The following is a 15,449-nucleotide window of genomic DNA, read 5'->3' on the forward strand; positions in this document are numbered from 1 at the left end:
TTACAATTCAAAGAAATAAAAATTCTTATTTTATTTTTTATATATATGTGTATATAAAATTCGGAAATATTGGTATGAATATTTGGATTTTGTCAATTTGAAATTGTTCAATTTAAATAAAAGATCTCCTTTCAAATATGCACACAAAATAAAAATAAATAAAAAAGGAGGAAAATTTAATTTAATAAATTTGGGAAAAAAACTAATAATTTTGTAAACCAGCACATAACTATTATGAAAATACCCTTTTTATTTTAAATATAAAGTATATCCAATGATTGCATACATTAAGGATTAGGAATTGAAATAAATGTTAACCAAATAGTTAAATTCGACAATTAAATAAGTCGACTAAGATAAATAGATAATTATATTTTTTGATAGTATAGCATATGGGAAGCCTGTGCTCTCCGGGTGAATATTTTGTGACCCCTGCCGCCCTTTCAAATATTCAATTACTTTCAAGTAAAAAACAAATGCAAATATCACACTAAATATTGTCTTACTTAAATTACATTTATTAAACATTGAATTTGAATCTGATTGTTATTTATATTTAATTATTTACTTTTCATTGAATTGATTTTTTGTTTTATTAATTTATTTTTATTAATTTTTGAATATATTTATGTATGTATGCATAAAAAAAATTTTTAATTCAAAATACAAAAGCTACATTTATGGTTATTAAAACTTATGCAGCCTAATTAGTTATTGTCATTTTAAATTTGGCCTCCATTAGTAAAAACATTCCCAACCTCTGGATAGCATTTACTATTAAATTTTTACTTTAATATAAATTTGAAAAAGCGTCCACTTTCGTATAATATAAGGCACCGAGAATTCAAATTTTTTGAAGAAGCTATAAAAGTTTGCACAGAATCTCATTAAATTAGTTTTTCATTTATTAGAATTTCAAGAGGCGATTATGTGCGGGTAGAGTAAAAAAAAAGTTTTATAGCAAAAAATACTATTAATTAGAGTCTAATATCTATTAAGAATTCCAAACTTGTACAACTAATGGTAAGAGAGAATCAAGAATATTTCTTAGAAACGAGAATTAATAGCATTTTTAAAATTTAAAACGATTTTAGTCAAAGAAGTACAGGATAAATTACCGATTCTGTTGCAACTTTGTCCGAGATTGAATAATTTCTGGCATATACGAGTAATGTATTTTATTTATCAATGCGAATTAATATAACTAATGTTTAAGACATTCTAGTAGAATTTTATAAATGAAATTTTACTGCATTATTGATCCAGTTAATTTTAAACCACATATCTATCAATTGTTAATGTTTCGAGTATATTTTAAGGATTTGATTCACCTCCTTTTCCTTACAATTGGTGTTGACATTGCAAAATCTTTTTCAACAGTCTATCATTTCATAAAAATTTATAAATTAGTTTTTATAATAATTGCATATTTCATCTTAAAGAATTTAATAATTCCAAATTCAAAAATTTATTTTTGTACTCTAGGCAATAAATTTAAACTTGTTATTTATTCATTTATTTTAATTTTTTTATTTTTTTAACTTTATTTAACGATCATTAAATTTTTTCTTTGACCGCAAAATTCTGCGTTTATTTAATTATTTTATTTACATTGAATTCACTAACAATTTCAGTTTAGTAAAGCAAATTGTTTAAAACTTATAAAATTTAGTGCTAACTGAAAGACCACAACAAAAAAAATAAAAAAAACCGCGTTAAATTAAGTTTTTTCTTCTCTCATTAAACAAAATTAAAAAAATTGAAAATTTTTCTTTTTGATTGGTTCAATAACATTTGAACCTACAATCCAAATTTTATATAATTAGCTTAAATTACATAGTAGTTTGTTAAATTGCGGTATAAACTAAATTAAAAGAATTAAATTTTTGTTGTAAATTTCAAATTACTTAAATATATTTAATGATATTGGTATATAGACCTACTTGTACATAAATAAAGTTGGGCCAAACCAATGATTTGTAAGGAAGCACTTTTCCCTTCAACAAAACAAAATAAACCTTTTTGAAACAATCTAGTTATGTACTGCATTATTAAAATTACTTTTATTCAAATTACGAATATATTTCAAAAATTGCAAACACCTAGGATCAGCAATGTAAGCAATCTTTAAAATAAAACAAAAAAACAATTTAAAGAAGCGTTAACATAATTATCGTATTTAAGGAATAATTATGTGAGTTAAAAAATGTAATTATATTTTTTAATGGCATGGCATTTACCGTTAGCTTTCGGCAGCTATGGAAATCAGGAACAACTAGGCGTTTCGGAAATATAAGGTGCCAGGAATTCAAATTTTACAAATTTCGAGAGATGATAACTAAAGAGGTGGGTGGCAGTGGAATAAATTGTTAAATTTCAGACTCGTACAATCTGAGGTGTAGGGAAAAAACTATATCAAAAACTTGGTAAAAAGGGAATTTAGATAACATTAAATTTTAAAGACCATTGTGCTTTTAAAGTGCAAATATGGTATGTTGAGACAGAAAAAGCCTGTCATTACTTTTCTGTGTTTGCAAAATTGAAAAAATTGTTTTTGGTTTTGCTACAATAATTACTTAAAAAGTGGCATTTTTAGTACTTTAAGAGAATATAACTTTTAGAAAGCGGTAAATAGATAAAAATTTTGTTCTACGGCAATAAGTTTTTAGTAGAGATCTACATATACATGTGATATCTCTTTCTTGTAGATGTTTTGTGAACATGTCCACGGGTGGACAGACGGATGGATAAACAGAGTGAAACTAATAAGCATTTTTTTTCAAAAAAATTTTTGAAAAAGTGCTTAAAAGTCAAGACGCCAAAAAGTAAAATATAAAATCATAATATAAAAAGAAAAGAAAGAAACTAAATGTTAATGGCTTTGATTTCCGGTAACAAGTCTAGAATTTTGGCTTTTTATTTTTTTCTCATTTAACAGAACTTTTACAGGAATCGGTTAAGCATATCCATACTTTAGTAAATATTTTACATTGTACATAAGTACATACAAGTTATAAACTAATAAATCAAAAATTAAAAATAACAAAAATTTATTACACTCATTTCAACATTAATTTTATTTAAACCAACAAAAAAAAAATTGTAGTGTAGAATTTAAAGAAAATTTCATCTACAATCATATACTTTGGGCTATGCCTATATGATTACAATAACATTTTTGAAATAACAGAAATTTCATCTATTATATATGTTTGTATTGTATACGTACTCGTAAATATAAGATATTTAAATATATTTTTATATTAAGTATAGCTATTAGAAGTAAAAATAAAAATCGAATAAATTCTATTTCTATTTAAAAATTATAAAAAATTTTAAATAAAATTTATTTAATTTCAATTTGAAATTCAAAATTTTTATATATGGTAATTTTTCAAAAAGAAAACCTGCAGAAAGTCATGCAATATTTATTGTAAATTGTATAAGTATAATAGTTTATTATATATATATAGTGTGTAAAATAAGAAAACAAAACATGAAAATCAACAATTCTAATTTATTATAAAATGGCAACAATATGCCAGCGCAATTTTTTTTTTTATTTTAAAAATTAATAATATAAAAGTAAACAAACGATATATAAACTGACATAAACTGCATATATATGTAAGTATGTATGTATATAATAGTATGCATAAGTGATATACTGCATTATAAATCAAAATATATCAGATTTTAAACATTTATATTTTGAAAATTATTTTTAAGAATGCATTTGTTTAATAGTAAATAAATATTTATTTATGAAATAATATCGAATTATTATAAATATAAGGTGTTCCATAATCACTAAACAATGGACTTACATTAACAACTAAATTGAAGAAATTTATTTTGAAAATTAATTCCCGATTAGTGCAGCTTGATTCAAAGTATAGGGTATACGAAATGAGAATAAGAACCAATTCAATAAGATTTTGTGCAAACAAGATCTTTTATTAAATTCAAAAGCTAATTAGTACTTCACCTAGGATAGTTGCCCTTATTAAATATTCAATAATTTCTAGGAATTAGAATTATAACCCAAAAAAATTTGATTATAAACTCTAAATACACAGTGAGTCAGCTAAAAAAAATTTTGAGACGTGTATAAATTATAGTTCGGCACTTTCTTAAAAAATATTATATAGAGTTACCTCAATAAATTTTTGAAATATTTAAAATTAGCTCTGAAACCGTTCCTTGGTAGAAAAGAAAAATTTTCTTTGTGGGCGATTGCTCTTTTTTTGTTTTTCAGTTATTTTGCGAGAAGACGGAAGATGAACAAGTAGTTTTCTACACTAACGCAGAATTTTATTGTAGGCGATTCTTTCAAGGAGTCATAAACGTCACATCAAAATTAATATTTTCGAATTCACTGTATATTCAAAAACATTTTGGAAAAAATTTTACTTTAAAGCATTAAATTTTTTTTTTTTGTTTTTAAATTCCATTTTAAGAATAATTCCTATATCGTACTTGATTGCTATATAGTCGGCATTTGCTATATAGTCTGTTCCATTTCTCCATTTTAAACACATTTTTTAAGTTCATAATTTAAATGAAAATTTATAGTTAATATATGAAATCAAATTAATAATAATTTGATTATAATTACACTATTCTGGTCTTAACTATAGCCAATTTATTTAACTATTGGATACCATGTCTTCTTCAAAACATTATAGCCAATATACATACGTGTAGACATTTAACTATCATTACGAATTCAGCAAAAGAAAAAGTAAAAAATAAATTGATCACAATTTTTTTTTTTTCAATTTTACCTGTGGAGGCTGATACCATTTAACATTTTATGACATTTGCATGCAAACTTAAAAAAAAAAGAAAAATTCCACGTGTTTATATTTTGATGTCCTTGCATGATGTCAATTCACCTCCATTCAGTTTTTTCTTTTATTCCGTAAAGTTGCCGAGTATATTGCAATCATATATAGTAGATTATGACCAATCATATGGCCAAAATTAATTGTATTGAAATCAAAAATTAAACCGATCATTGCAATTTTACATACTGGGCTAAAATATAAGGACGGCACAATATTTCAACTGTCGAGTTTTCAATATAAACGAATTTCTTTCTTATGTCGATCTTTTTTTTTGTGCCCAGTTGTGTATATCAATTTGGTTGAAGCGATTTTGGCGGAAATTTAAATCTGAACTTAAACTAACCACGTCGAAAAGATAGCAACCGAATTTCTATTATACAGTCAAATTTGCAGTTAAACTTAAATACAGTCAATTTTCAATAATCAACCAATTTCCTTGATAGTTACTATTTCAATGCTGGTTATTAAAAGAGTAAACCAGTAAATGTTTTAGGAAAATCGGAATTCCGAAACCGAACCTTTACTGAGGACCGATTTTTTTGCAATTAGTATGTAATTATTATTGAAAAAAAATTCTTTGAACATTAATATAAGGGTTCTTTTTGCCAACAGTACTAACTAACAATACCTTTGGATATAAGCTTTGGTGGTACAAAAACTTGTACCCTACCGGCTCCGTTAAAATAAAAAAAGGGATTTTTTAAGGGATATTTTCATAATTATATGTAGCACTTTCGTTAAACCAAAAAGATACACTTTGCGATCGGTACTATGCTGACCAGATTAGATTTTTTACTTTAAAGCATAAGTGTAAACCGTTAAGTGCACTGTGCGTAATTCGAATATTAAATATCAAATTGAATCAAACTGATGTATTCTAGCGTTTTAATTAAGTTTAACATATTATTTTCTGTCAAAACACACATACAAAAGAATATATCATTCTTTGTTGGACTGCAATTTTTAAACTCAGATTCAGAAACATTGCTCTAATAAAGTATTTTTAAATCAATTCAACACATTCTTTTATCTACCATAGATCAGACCATAAGTTGCCTTAAATATCTTTTGATTAGTGTTAACATGAAACTACAATAAAATTAATCATTATTAAAATCGATTTTTTTGGTTTTAGTTTTTAAATTGCACAAATAAAATTATATTCGGATATTTTGAATTAAATTTCCCATTCTCTCTCAGCAAATAAATACTCGTAAACTACCACATTTTGTTTACTTTATTTAAACGCCTTAGTATATATAATGTCAAATTATACAAGACGCTCAACTATTGTTTAAATAAAAGCAACACTAATATGTACGTATGTATATAGCCATTAATGTGTGCATGCAAAAATATATAATATTGCACATAGATGAAGAACGTGTGTAAATTGTTTGTATAATTAAAGTATAGAAAAAATTTGTCGTTTTATACACAGTTAAAAATAGATGATTCGCGATAAATACTGTTATTATATTTTTTGTTATTTTTTTTTTATTATTCTTGTATTAGAACTTTGTTATTGAAAGTCCTTGAAGGATATTAAATAAAATAAAAAGAAATACAGGCCATTACCCATCAACATTTGCTCTTTTTTTTTTTGTTTTCTTCATTCTTCTGCAATATTTTTTTTTTCTCTTTAAAACTTCCATTAAATAAACGGGAAAATTGTTAATTTTTTTTTCTTTTATTGTTTTTTTTTTTTGCTTGGCATAGCTACTATACGTACGGTTACCCGTTTTTTTTTTTTACAAATGGAAAACAAAAAACCGGTTTATCATGACACATGACACTTGTTTTTCTCTTTATTTTTTTGTTTTCTTTTCTTACTCTCTTTTTTTTTTCTTTAACTTTGTTTATTTTTTTTTTGTAGTTTTGTATTTTCTTTATTTTAACTTTTATTTATAAGAAAATTTTATTGGAGAATTTCCCAAGGTAATGACGACAATTTAACACATACACACATATACGCGTATATATGTCATATGTCATGTGTGTGTGTGTGTATAGACAGAAAATATGAATGTTTGCGTACGTACATAGAAATCATACGATTAATTTTAGTTGAATGCTTTTAAATGATTCAAACCCTATATGAATAGAATATGTAGGTAATATCTTATAAAATGCACACTCATGAAGAAAATTAGTTAAAATATCAGCACACATACATACATATGTAAATATATAATATAAATATAAAATTTTAAAACTGATAAGCATAAGATTAATTTTATAAAATTATTAATTGTATTTTTTAATTTATTTTTTCAGACTCCTATAAAATCTGATCAAGAAATATTAAAAAATTCTATGCTTGAAGATGATCCAAATGGTAATTTAGCATTATCAACAGGCGGTGAAATAAGTAAAAGTCCAAGATGGGGTCCACAACATATAGGTGCAAAAGAATTAGCAAATTTATATAGTCCTGGTAAGTAAATAGTTCAAATTGACATTTTTATCTGATTCGAAAATTAAAGTTTTTAAGATGACTGAATTGCTAACCTTGCTAATTTTGTTTAATATTTTTATAAATTTACTTATGTATATGATATTTAGCATATTTATATTAAATGTTGCCTTTTGAAATTTTCTTATTATCAAATGTGATTTTAAAATTTCTTACAATTTAATTAAAATAAAATTTAATTTTTACTTTAATTTAAAAAAAATGCATTAAGAACTTGATTTTAAAAATTGTAATACCAAGGAATTTTATTCATAATTAAAATTTCAATTGAAATTATTTTAAGTTTTATTTCAAAATTTATTTCATTTATTATTTTATTTATAATTTTTATATTAAATATGCATATATATATACTATACATAATACTCGTATGCATTAAATGGAATGACATCATAATTTTAACCATTATCCTTGTATATAAAAGAAAGCAATTCAAGTAAATTTAAGAAATAGAATAACTTGTTTTAGTTGGTTTTCATAAAAAAAAAAATTAGTTATATTTATTTTTTGCCATTTAAATGCCATGATATATCAAAATTTCTTTAAAGAGATCTAATGCATGCTTAAAACCTAGAAATCCCAAAATATAAAGCAAAATTTTAAAATAGAAATGGCAATATTTAATTCATGCAATTAAATTTTTTGATTTCGGGGACATCAAAATTGCATTTATTCTATATTGCATTGACTGCAATTACTGAAATCAGGGATTTTGTAAATATGCACTTTTTTATTAAAAATTTGGAAATAAACTCAATTTTTCATGGAAACACATAATAAGCTTACAAAAAGTTACGAAATAAGTATACTTTTTAAAAATGCCTCTTAATAAAAAATATTTTCAATGAAATAAACTCGAATTAAGCCTGTAGTCGAGTAATCGAATTAAACTTTGACTGTAGCGCATCCTCCTTAAACACTCAAAAATTCACATTCATTTTATTGATGGATTGTATACGCACAGGATGAGAACAATAATTTAAAGGAGCATTAACGAATAAATTAACAATTAATTAGAAAAACATTTTATTGTTATTAAGCATGTACCGTTAGCACTTAAAGTCTATAGCTTTTTGAAATCGGACTAGATTTAATTAAATATCTTGCATTCAGTTTTCAATTACATGTCGTTTCAATAATTTAATATTTTTTTTTTCTAATATTCTTACAGGTAAACGAATTCAGGAAATAATATGTGTAGTCACTTGTATCGCCTTGATGATATTAGATTTTATATTTATGATAAAACATTTCCATTTAGAAAAAATTAGTTTTGCTTTTATAGCAGCATTTTTTGGTATTTTAACAGCAGATTTCGGTTCTGGTTTAGTACATTGGGCTGCAGATACATGGGGTTCTGTAGAATTACCAATTATAGGAAAGGTATTTTATTATATTTTAATTACAAACCGAACACAAATATTTAATATACTTGAAAATTTTAATTTTTTTCTCTTCTTTCTATAGAATTTCTTAAGACCATTTCGTGAACATCATATAGATCCGACATCAATAACAAGACATGATTTCATTGAAACAAATGGTGATAATTTTGCCGTAACAATACCAATATTAGCTTTATTAGCTTGTAATTTTTTAACAAAAACTCCAACTGAAATTCAAAATGAATTTGCTTGGATTTGTTATTTATTTTTATGCTCAATATTTGTAGCAATGACTAATCAAGTAAGTAATTTTTTGTTATATTTTATTCTTCTATATTGAATTATTATTATTATTACATCATCAAACCATCATCCTACCATAATATATATATATATATATAATATACATATACCTATAATATATAGATAATTCGATTCACCTAAAATTTTTATACTAAAAATAGCTTTAAAAAAAAAAACAAATAAAATTTATTTTTTACCTACTTTTTATTTTATTACGATATAGATTCATAAATGGTCTCACACCTATTGGGGTTTACCAAGGTGGGTTCTATTTTTACAAAATCATCATGTAATTTTACCACGTAAACATCACAGAATTCATCATGTGGCACCACATGAAACTTATTTTTGTATGACAACCGGTTGGTTAAATTGGCCTTTGGAGAAAATCAGGTGAAATTTGCAAAATTTGTTTTGAAGTGCTGATTGATTGATACATACATATATAATTTTGTGCATATTGTATATGAGTAAAATATTTTCTCGTTATACGTTGTAGAATTAGACGCGATAAAAATAGACTAATTAATTAGTTAATGTGAATTCAAAAAATATTACAAATTTGTAGTAATTTAGAGAACAAATTTTTTTTTTTATATTGAACCGTATTAATCACATATTTTAACAGAGCAACTTTTAGTAATTATAACTGAAATATATTCTGTTATATACCATCAGTTTGTCCAATTTTTTAAAATCCACTACAACTGTATATAATCAAGAACTCAATTCATTGTTAAGCCCATTTATTCAAAATAAAATATTTTGAGTAAGCAGTTTCTACTTTTGACTAACGCGTATTATGGAACATAATAGTATAATAAAATTTACTAATAATATTAAATAAATTAGATAATTTGACCTTGAAACTTGAATAGATATTTAATATCATTCAAATTAACTGAACATACACTGGAAAATAATTGTAATTTTTCAGACAAAATCTGTTTCACACAATTTCAAGATTTTCACAAAATATTTGTGTTTATATATTGTAGTTTGTTTATTACTGTAGTATTTGTACTAAATACCAACTATTTAAAGTTACTATAGAAATAAACAATAAATAGAAGTGTGGATATTTTTGGAGTTTTTGCAAAATTTCTCAACAGCAATTCTAAATTTCATAAATTTTGAAAATTTAGAATTTCTATTCATTTATGTACACAAGTGCTATTTTCACAGGAAACCGTTAGCTGTAGTCAAAAAGAGGAAATTACAAATTTGATATTGCGATGCTTGAAATTTATTTAAAACTAGAAAAAATAGAGTTGACCGTGCCGACTCTGTGATACAAAATATAAAAAATATTTAGCATCACAGAGCTGCCATACTACCAGAAGGTGCCAAGCAAGTTCGTGTGTGTATAATAATTTTATGTATAGAGATACAGAAATATTAAAAATTTAAAACATTGTAAACCATATAAATAAGGTTAGTGAATCCTTAAATTGTACCCACACCGTATAAAAACTTATTCAGATTTTTAAATATGTGTCAATTTTAGTACCATATGTTACACATTTATTAATAAGTGTAGCAAATCGAAAAAAATCATATTTTCTATAGAACTATAGTTATAAATATCGCATTTAACGACAAATTTTATCGCCATCTTATACAAAAATTTGAAGAAACCAATAACATGGTTTTATTTGATTACATGCGTTTTAATGGAAAAAAAAATTGTTTGTTCATTTAAAGTTAAGGAATACTTGGCGAGATCTACAACTTTCAATCCGAAATTTCAATTAAATATGAGATCAAATTTTTTCACTGTTATACAAATATACAAATTTATATATTTTATTTAATTTTTCTTATTTTTTTAGATTTTGGCCAGCTATGGAAGCCTGTATAGAATATATTACAGGACATAAACCAAGAGCAGATGACTTAAAATGGGCTAGTAAAATGGAATAGCAACAAAAATTATTATATAAAAATTTAAAAATGAAGAGAACACAACAAAATCAAATCATAAGAAAATCAATTTTTTTTTACAAAAGCTCAACAATTTCATTCAAACAAAAAAAAAAAACAACAACAACAAGTTTTTTCTTTACTTACATATTTTTATATTATAAATTAAAAAAATATATATAAAATTATTCAGCTTAAAATTACAAAATCATCATAATAATAAAAAACCAAAGAAATATAAAAATATATAGGTACATACATACATACATAAATTATTTGAGAGAAAAAATTAATAATTTAATAAAATATAATTATAGCTATATCTACATATACACGAATATAATACTGTTTGGTTGTACAGTTTTACCTCAAAAATTTAAGAAAAAAACCAAAATCATATATGAAAATAAATATGTAATCATTAACAATAAATTTTCTGTTCATTCACAATAGTTTATTGTGAATGCATATACGAATTTTATATTATGTTATGTATAATATAAAATTTGTTTTTATTTTATTTTATATTATTTAATTTACATATACCCATTCTTAACGAAAATATAAAAGTCAATATACTAATTTATTTATTCTGTGCTTATATAAAAGTATTATTTATTTGTATTTTAATTAAATTTTATAAATATATTCAAAACAGTTTTCAATTAGCAATTACAAAATTTACGAGCTAAATTGTACATATAAAAAATTTAATATTTATATAACGCTTATTTGCTGAAACAGTGACATAACTCAAAAAATACGATTCTTGACTACAGAGATATGCACTTAAAATAATTCTTTTCTGTGCAAAAATACAATTTTTCTAGTTTCAAATATAAATTATAATGCTATAACAAGAAAAATATATTAACTCCAATACTTAACAATTCGTTTACCTTAAATATGGAAATTTGGAGTTATGTCAGTGTTGTAACAAATGACCTATATGTACATATTATGCATTACTGTAATTTTTATAACAATTTTATTTAGAATTAGAGAAATATTATTATTTATTTAATTCAGAAAAATCCAAATCATGTTTCCAAATCATATAGAAATGAAATTAATAAAAAAAAATTTGAGTTAAAGTATAAAATTTCTTTTTTCAAAATTGTTATACTCTTAAAAATTTATTTATAATACCAATTTTTTTTTACTATCTGTTATACTACAATATAATGTATATTTAATACAAGAAATTACTCTCAATGAAATATTAAAATTAAGAAATTTTATAAAAATAAATAAATGTCTTTTATACGTATATTACATATATAATATAATTATAATAAAGAATTAAGAAATTCAAATTTTTAATAATGCACAATATATGAAAAAAAAAGAGTAAATAAAATAAATTCTTATAACGGTAAATTATAATTATAAATAAAATTGTTTATTAAAGTTAATATTTTTACAAAATTCTTAAAAAACAAAAAATAAATATGTGAAAAAACAATTTAAAAATTAAAATTTTTCTAAATTAACCATGTATGTAATATTATTTCTATATGTATGTATAAATATTATTTAAAAAGAAGAAAAAACAAAATCAAATTTAAAATTAATTTCAATTAGAAAATTAAAAAACAAAAGATTTTATAACTTAAATTGAAAAAAAAAACACACAAAATTCTATAAAAACATTAAAACGACCAATAAAAATCAGATTTTTAAAAACAAAAAATTATTACATAATTTATAAATTTAATCTTAAGAAGATTTTCTAAATAATAAACAAAATGAAAAAAAAAAAATTTGAATTAAAAAATTTCCAGACTTAGAATTTGAAAAACAAAAACTGTTATACATAACTCTGCTTTAACAAAAAATTTGTTTTATTACGATAAAAAAAAAAATTTTAAAAAAAGCAAAATAACAAAAACTGTTATACATAATTCTGCTTTGAAAAAAAATTTGTTTTATTATGACAAAAAAAATATTAAAAAAAGCAAAATAACAAAAACTGTTATACATAATTCTGCTTTGAAAAAAAATTTGTTTTATTATGACAAAAAAAAATATTAAAAAAAGCAAAATAACAAAAACTGTTATACATAATTCTGCTTTAACAAAAAATTTGTTTTATAATGACAAAAAAAAATATTAAAAAAAGCAAAATAACAAAAACTGTTATACATAATTCTGCTTTAACAAAAAATTTGTTTTATAATGACAAAAAAAAAATATTATAAAAAGCAAAATAACATAAAAATTTTCAAAATTTTTTAAATTTTCGAAAAACAGATTCCATTCTTATGCCCTTTTTTTATTTTTATATTATCAGTTTTCGTATATGCACTCAGATTTAGTCACATTTTATCGTTATGTCAATAAATGGACAAAAATGTCAAATATTATTTCTAGTATAACAAAATACAATTGCATATATGCAACTTATTATTAGAGAAAACTATTAGAAGAATATATTAAAAAGGGTAACGATAACTTTAATCTCTTTTCGAAGACACTAAGCGGTAACGATAAATGTTTACAAATATGTCATATTTAATCCTTTGATTATTTTACAAACAATGTAATTGTAAGTAATTCAAGAAATTTTCTTAAAACTGGAACTGTTTTCTAAAATCTTAAAACGTTAAAAAAATTGAATTGAAAATTTTTATATTATTATAATATTTCTTTTTTCTTAATTATTTTTAAAAAAATCGCTAACGCAAAATTATTTGTGGAAAATTAAAATTAATCTTATATAAAAATGCTTTCAGTGGCCTTAATAAAATCAAATTTCAAATATATACATAAAAATTGGAAAAAGAAATATATTTATCAATTATTTATTAATTTTTTTTTTTAATTTTAAAACAAATTAATTATACGCCATATTTTATTTTCATTTCATTATTTGTCATTCCTTTTATAATAGAAATATTTTTAATGAATTCAATTTACAACACTTATATAACTTATATGTATATTTATTAATTTTAATTTTATTTTATACTCGTATTATATTTAATAATTTAATAAAACATGTTTACTTATACCCAAATATTATGTTACAGAATGTTTAAAAATTGTTATACATACACACATACTCAATGTATGTCACCAATATTTTTATTTACATTTTTAATTAGCTTTCGCTTATTAAATTAAACTTAATAAATTATTAATGCTCAATGCGCGATTACATAATAAAGAAATGATTCTTATATACAAAAATAATTTCATTTTCTAAGGGTTGATTTTTGTTATACAGGTTGTCGCGTAACAGAGTAACATTGCTATATACCATTGTATAGGGTTTCATGAGTAGACAAAACTTTTGTATAGAGACGATATTCACAGTTCAATAAGTTCGGAGTTACAGAGGATTAAAGTCAATTTTGATTGATTTTTTTTACTTTTTGGAATATTAAATGGAAATCCAGGACTGTGTAAGACAGACGAATTAATAAATATTATTTGGAACACTCAGAGTAAGAGCTTTCTTATGAATATTTACATTAATTCATACAAAAGTTTTGTCTACTTATGAAGGTCTAAACAATCGTATTAATGAACTTTGTTACAAGACACCTTGTTGTCTATATACGGATTGCCGAAAACTAGCGAAAATTGCAATATTTTTAAAGTTGATGAATAAAATTTTATCTAATCCAAACCTGTATTAATTTCAAATATTAAAATAACTTAAAAATAATCATAGAAAATCTAAAATTTTCAATTTTAAAAATTTAAATTTTTTTTTTTAAAAATAATTTTACCAATGTTTTATAAATAAGATTATTAAAATTGCATAATTAGCGGCTCATTTTTTTCATATTTGTTAAAAAAAAAAAATTTTAACTCATTGGATTTTATTGGGAAATATTCATACAAATAAAATTTATGAATTTAATCTTTTTATAATTTTAATTTAATTTTTTTTTTAAATTCAAGCCCTTAATTTATTTCAAAATAAAAAATATAAAGACCAAACGATACTAAACATGTCTTCTTTTTCTGTTATATTATATTTGTTAATTTATATTTTTCATTTGGCAACCTTGTACATTATTTACTAACATACTTCATGATAAATTTTCCTTACATAGCGACATAAAAATATTCAACAAACTAAAAAAAAAACTCAAAAACTTTTAACAATAACACAAAAATCATCTTTAATTTTGACATTATCCAAAGTAATGCTAAATTTTAACTATAAAAATTCCTCTCTGTCCAAAAATTCATCAACAATAATTTATTTTTCCATTTGAGTCATAAAAATGAACAAATTAAGACAAAATTAACCATTTTGTATTTTGATATTCCTTGATAACTACAAAACATTAAAATACATTTATAAAAAAAAAAAAATGAAATTAAAAAAAAAATTTAAAATAAAAAATATGACAAAAAAAAAATTTTCTAAAGAAAAACCAATAAAAAAATTTGATAAAAAAACAAAAATAATTAAAAAAGTTAAAAAAAAAAATTTTCTAAAAATAAATATTAGCTTTTTTATTAAAAAAAAGAAGACAAAAATAAATTTAATAT

The 15,449-nt window shown here is 22.4% G+C and overlaps 1 protein-coding gene across 1 annotated transcript in view; it reads left to right on the forward strand.

The window, feature by feature from the left end:
* The window catches only part of LOC129608772 (plasmanylethanolamine desaturase), a 30,814-nt gene extending 19,625 nt beyond the window's left edge, over positions 1-11,189 (forward strand). The window contains exons 2-6 of the mRNA XM_055520484.1: positions 7,128-7,287; positions 8,498-8,709; positions 8,794-9,012; positions 9,238-9,407; positions 10,847-11,189. Of these exons, the coding sequence (XP_055376459.1) occupies positions 7,128-7,287; positions 8,498-8,709; positions 8,794-9,012; positions 9,238-9,407; positions 10,847-10,937 (852 nt within the window). The 3' untranslated portion in view covers positions 10,938-11,189. The remainder of the gene's footprint in view (positions 1-7,127; positions 7,288-8,497; positions 8,710-8,793; positions 9,013-9,237; positions 9,408-10,846) is intronic.
* The last annotated feature ends 4,260 nt before the right edge of the window (positions 11,190-15,449 follow it).

Source organism: Condylostylus longicornis, unplaced genomic scaffold, assembly GCF_029603195.1.
Source record: "Condylostylus longicornis isolate FDR11 unplaced genomic scaffold, ASM2960319v2 ptg000034l, whole genome shotgun sequence".
NCBI lineage: Eukaryota > Metazoa > Arthropoda > Insecta > Diptera > Dolichopodidae > Condylostylus > Condylostylus longicornis.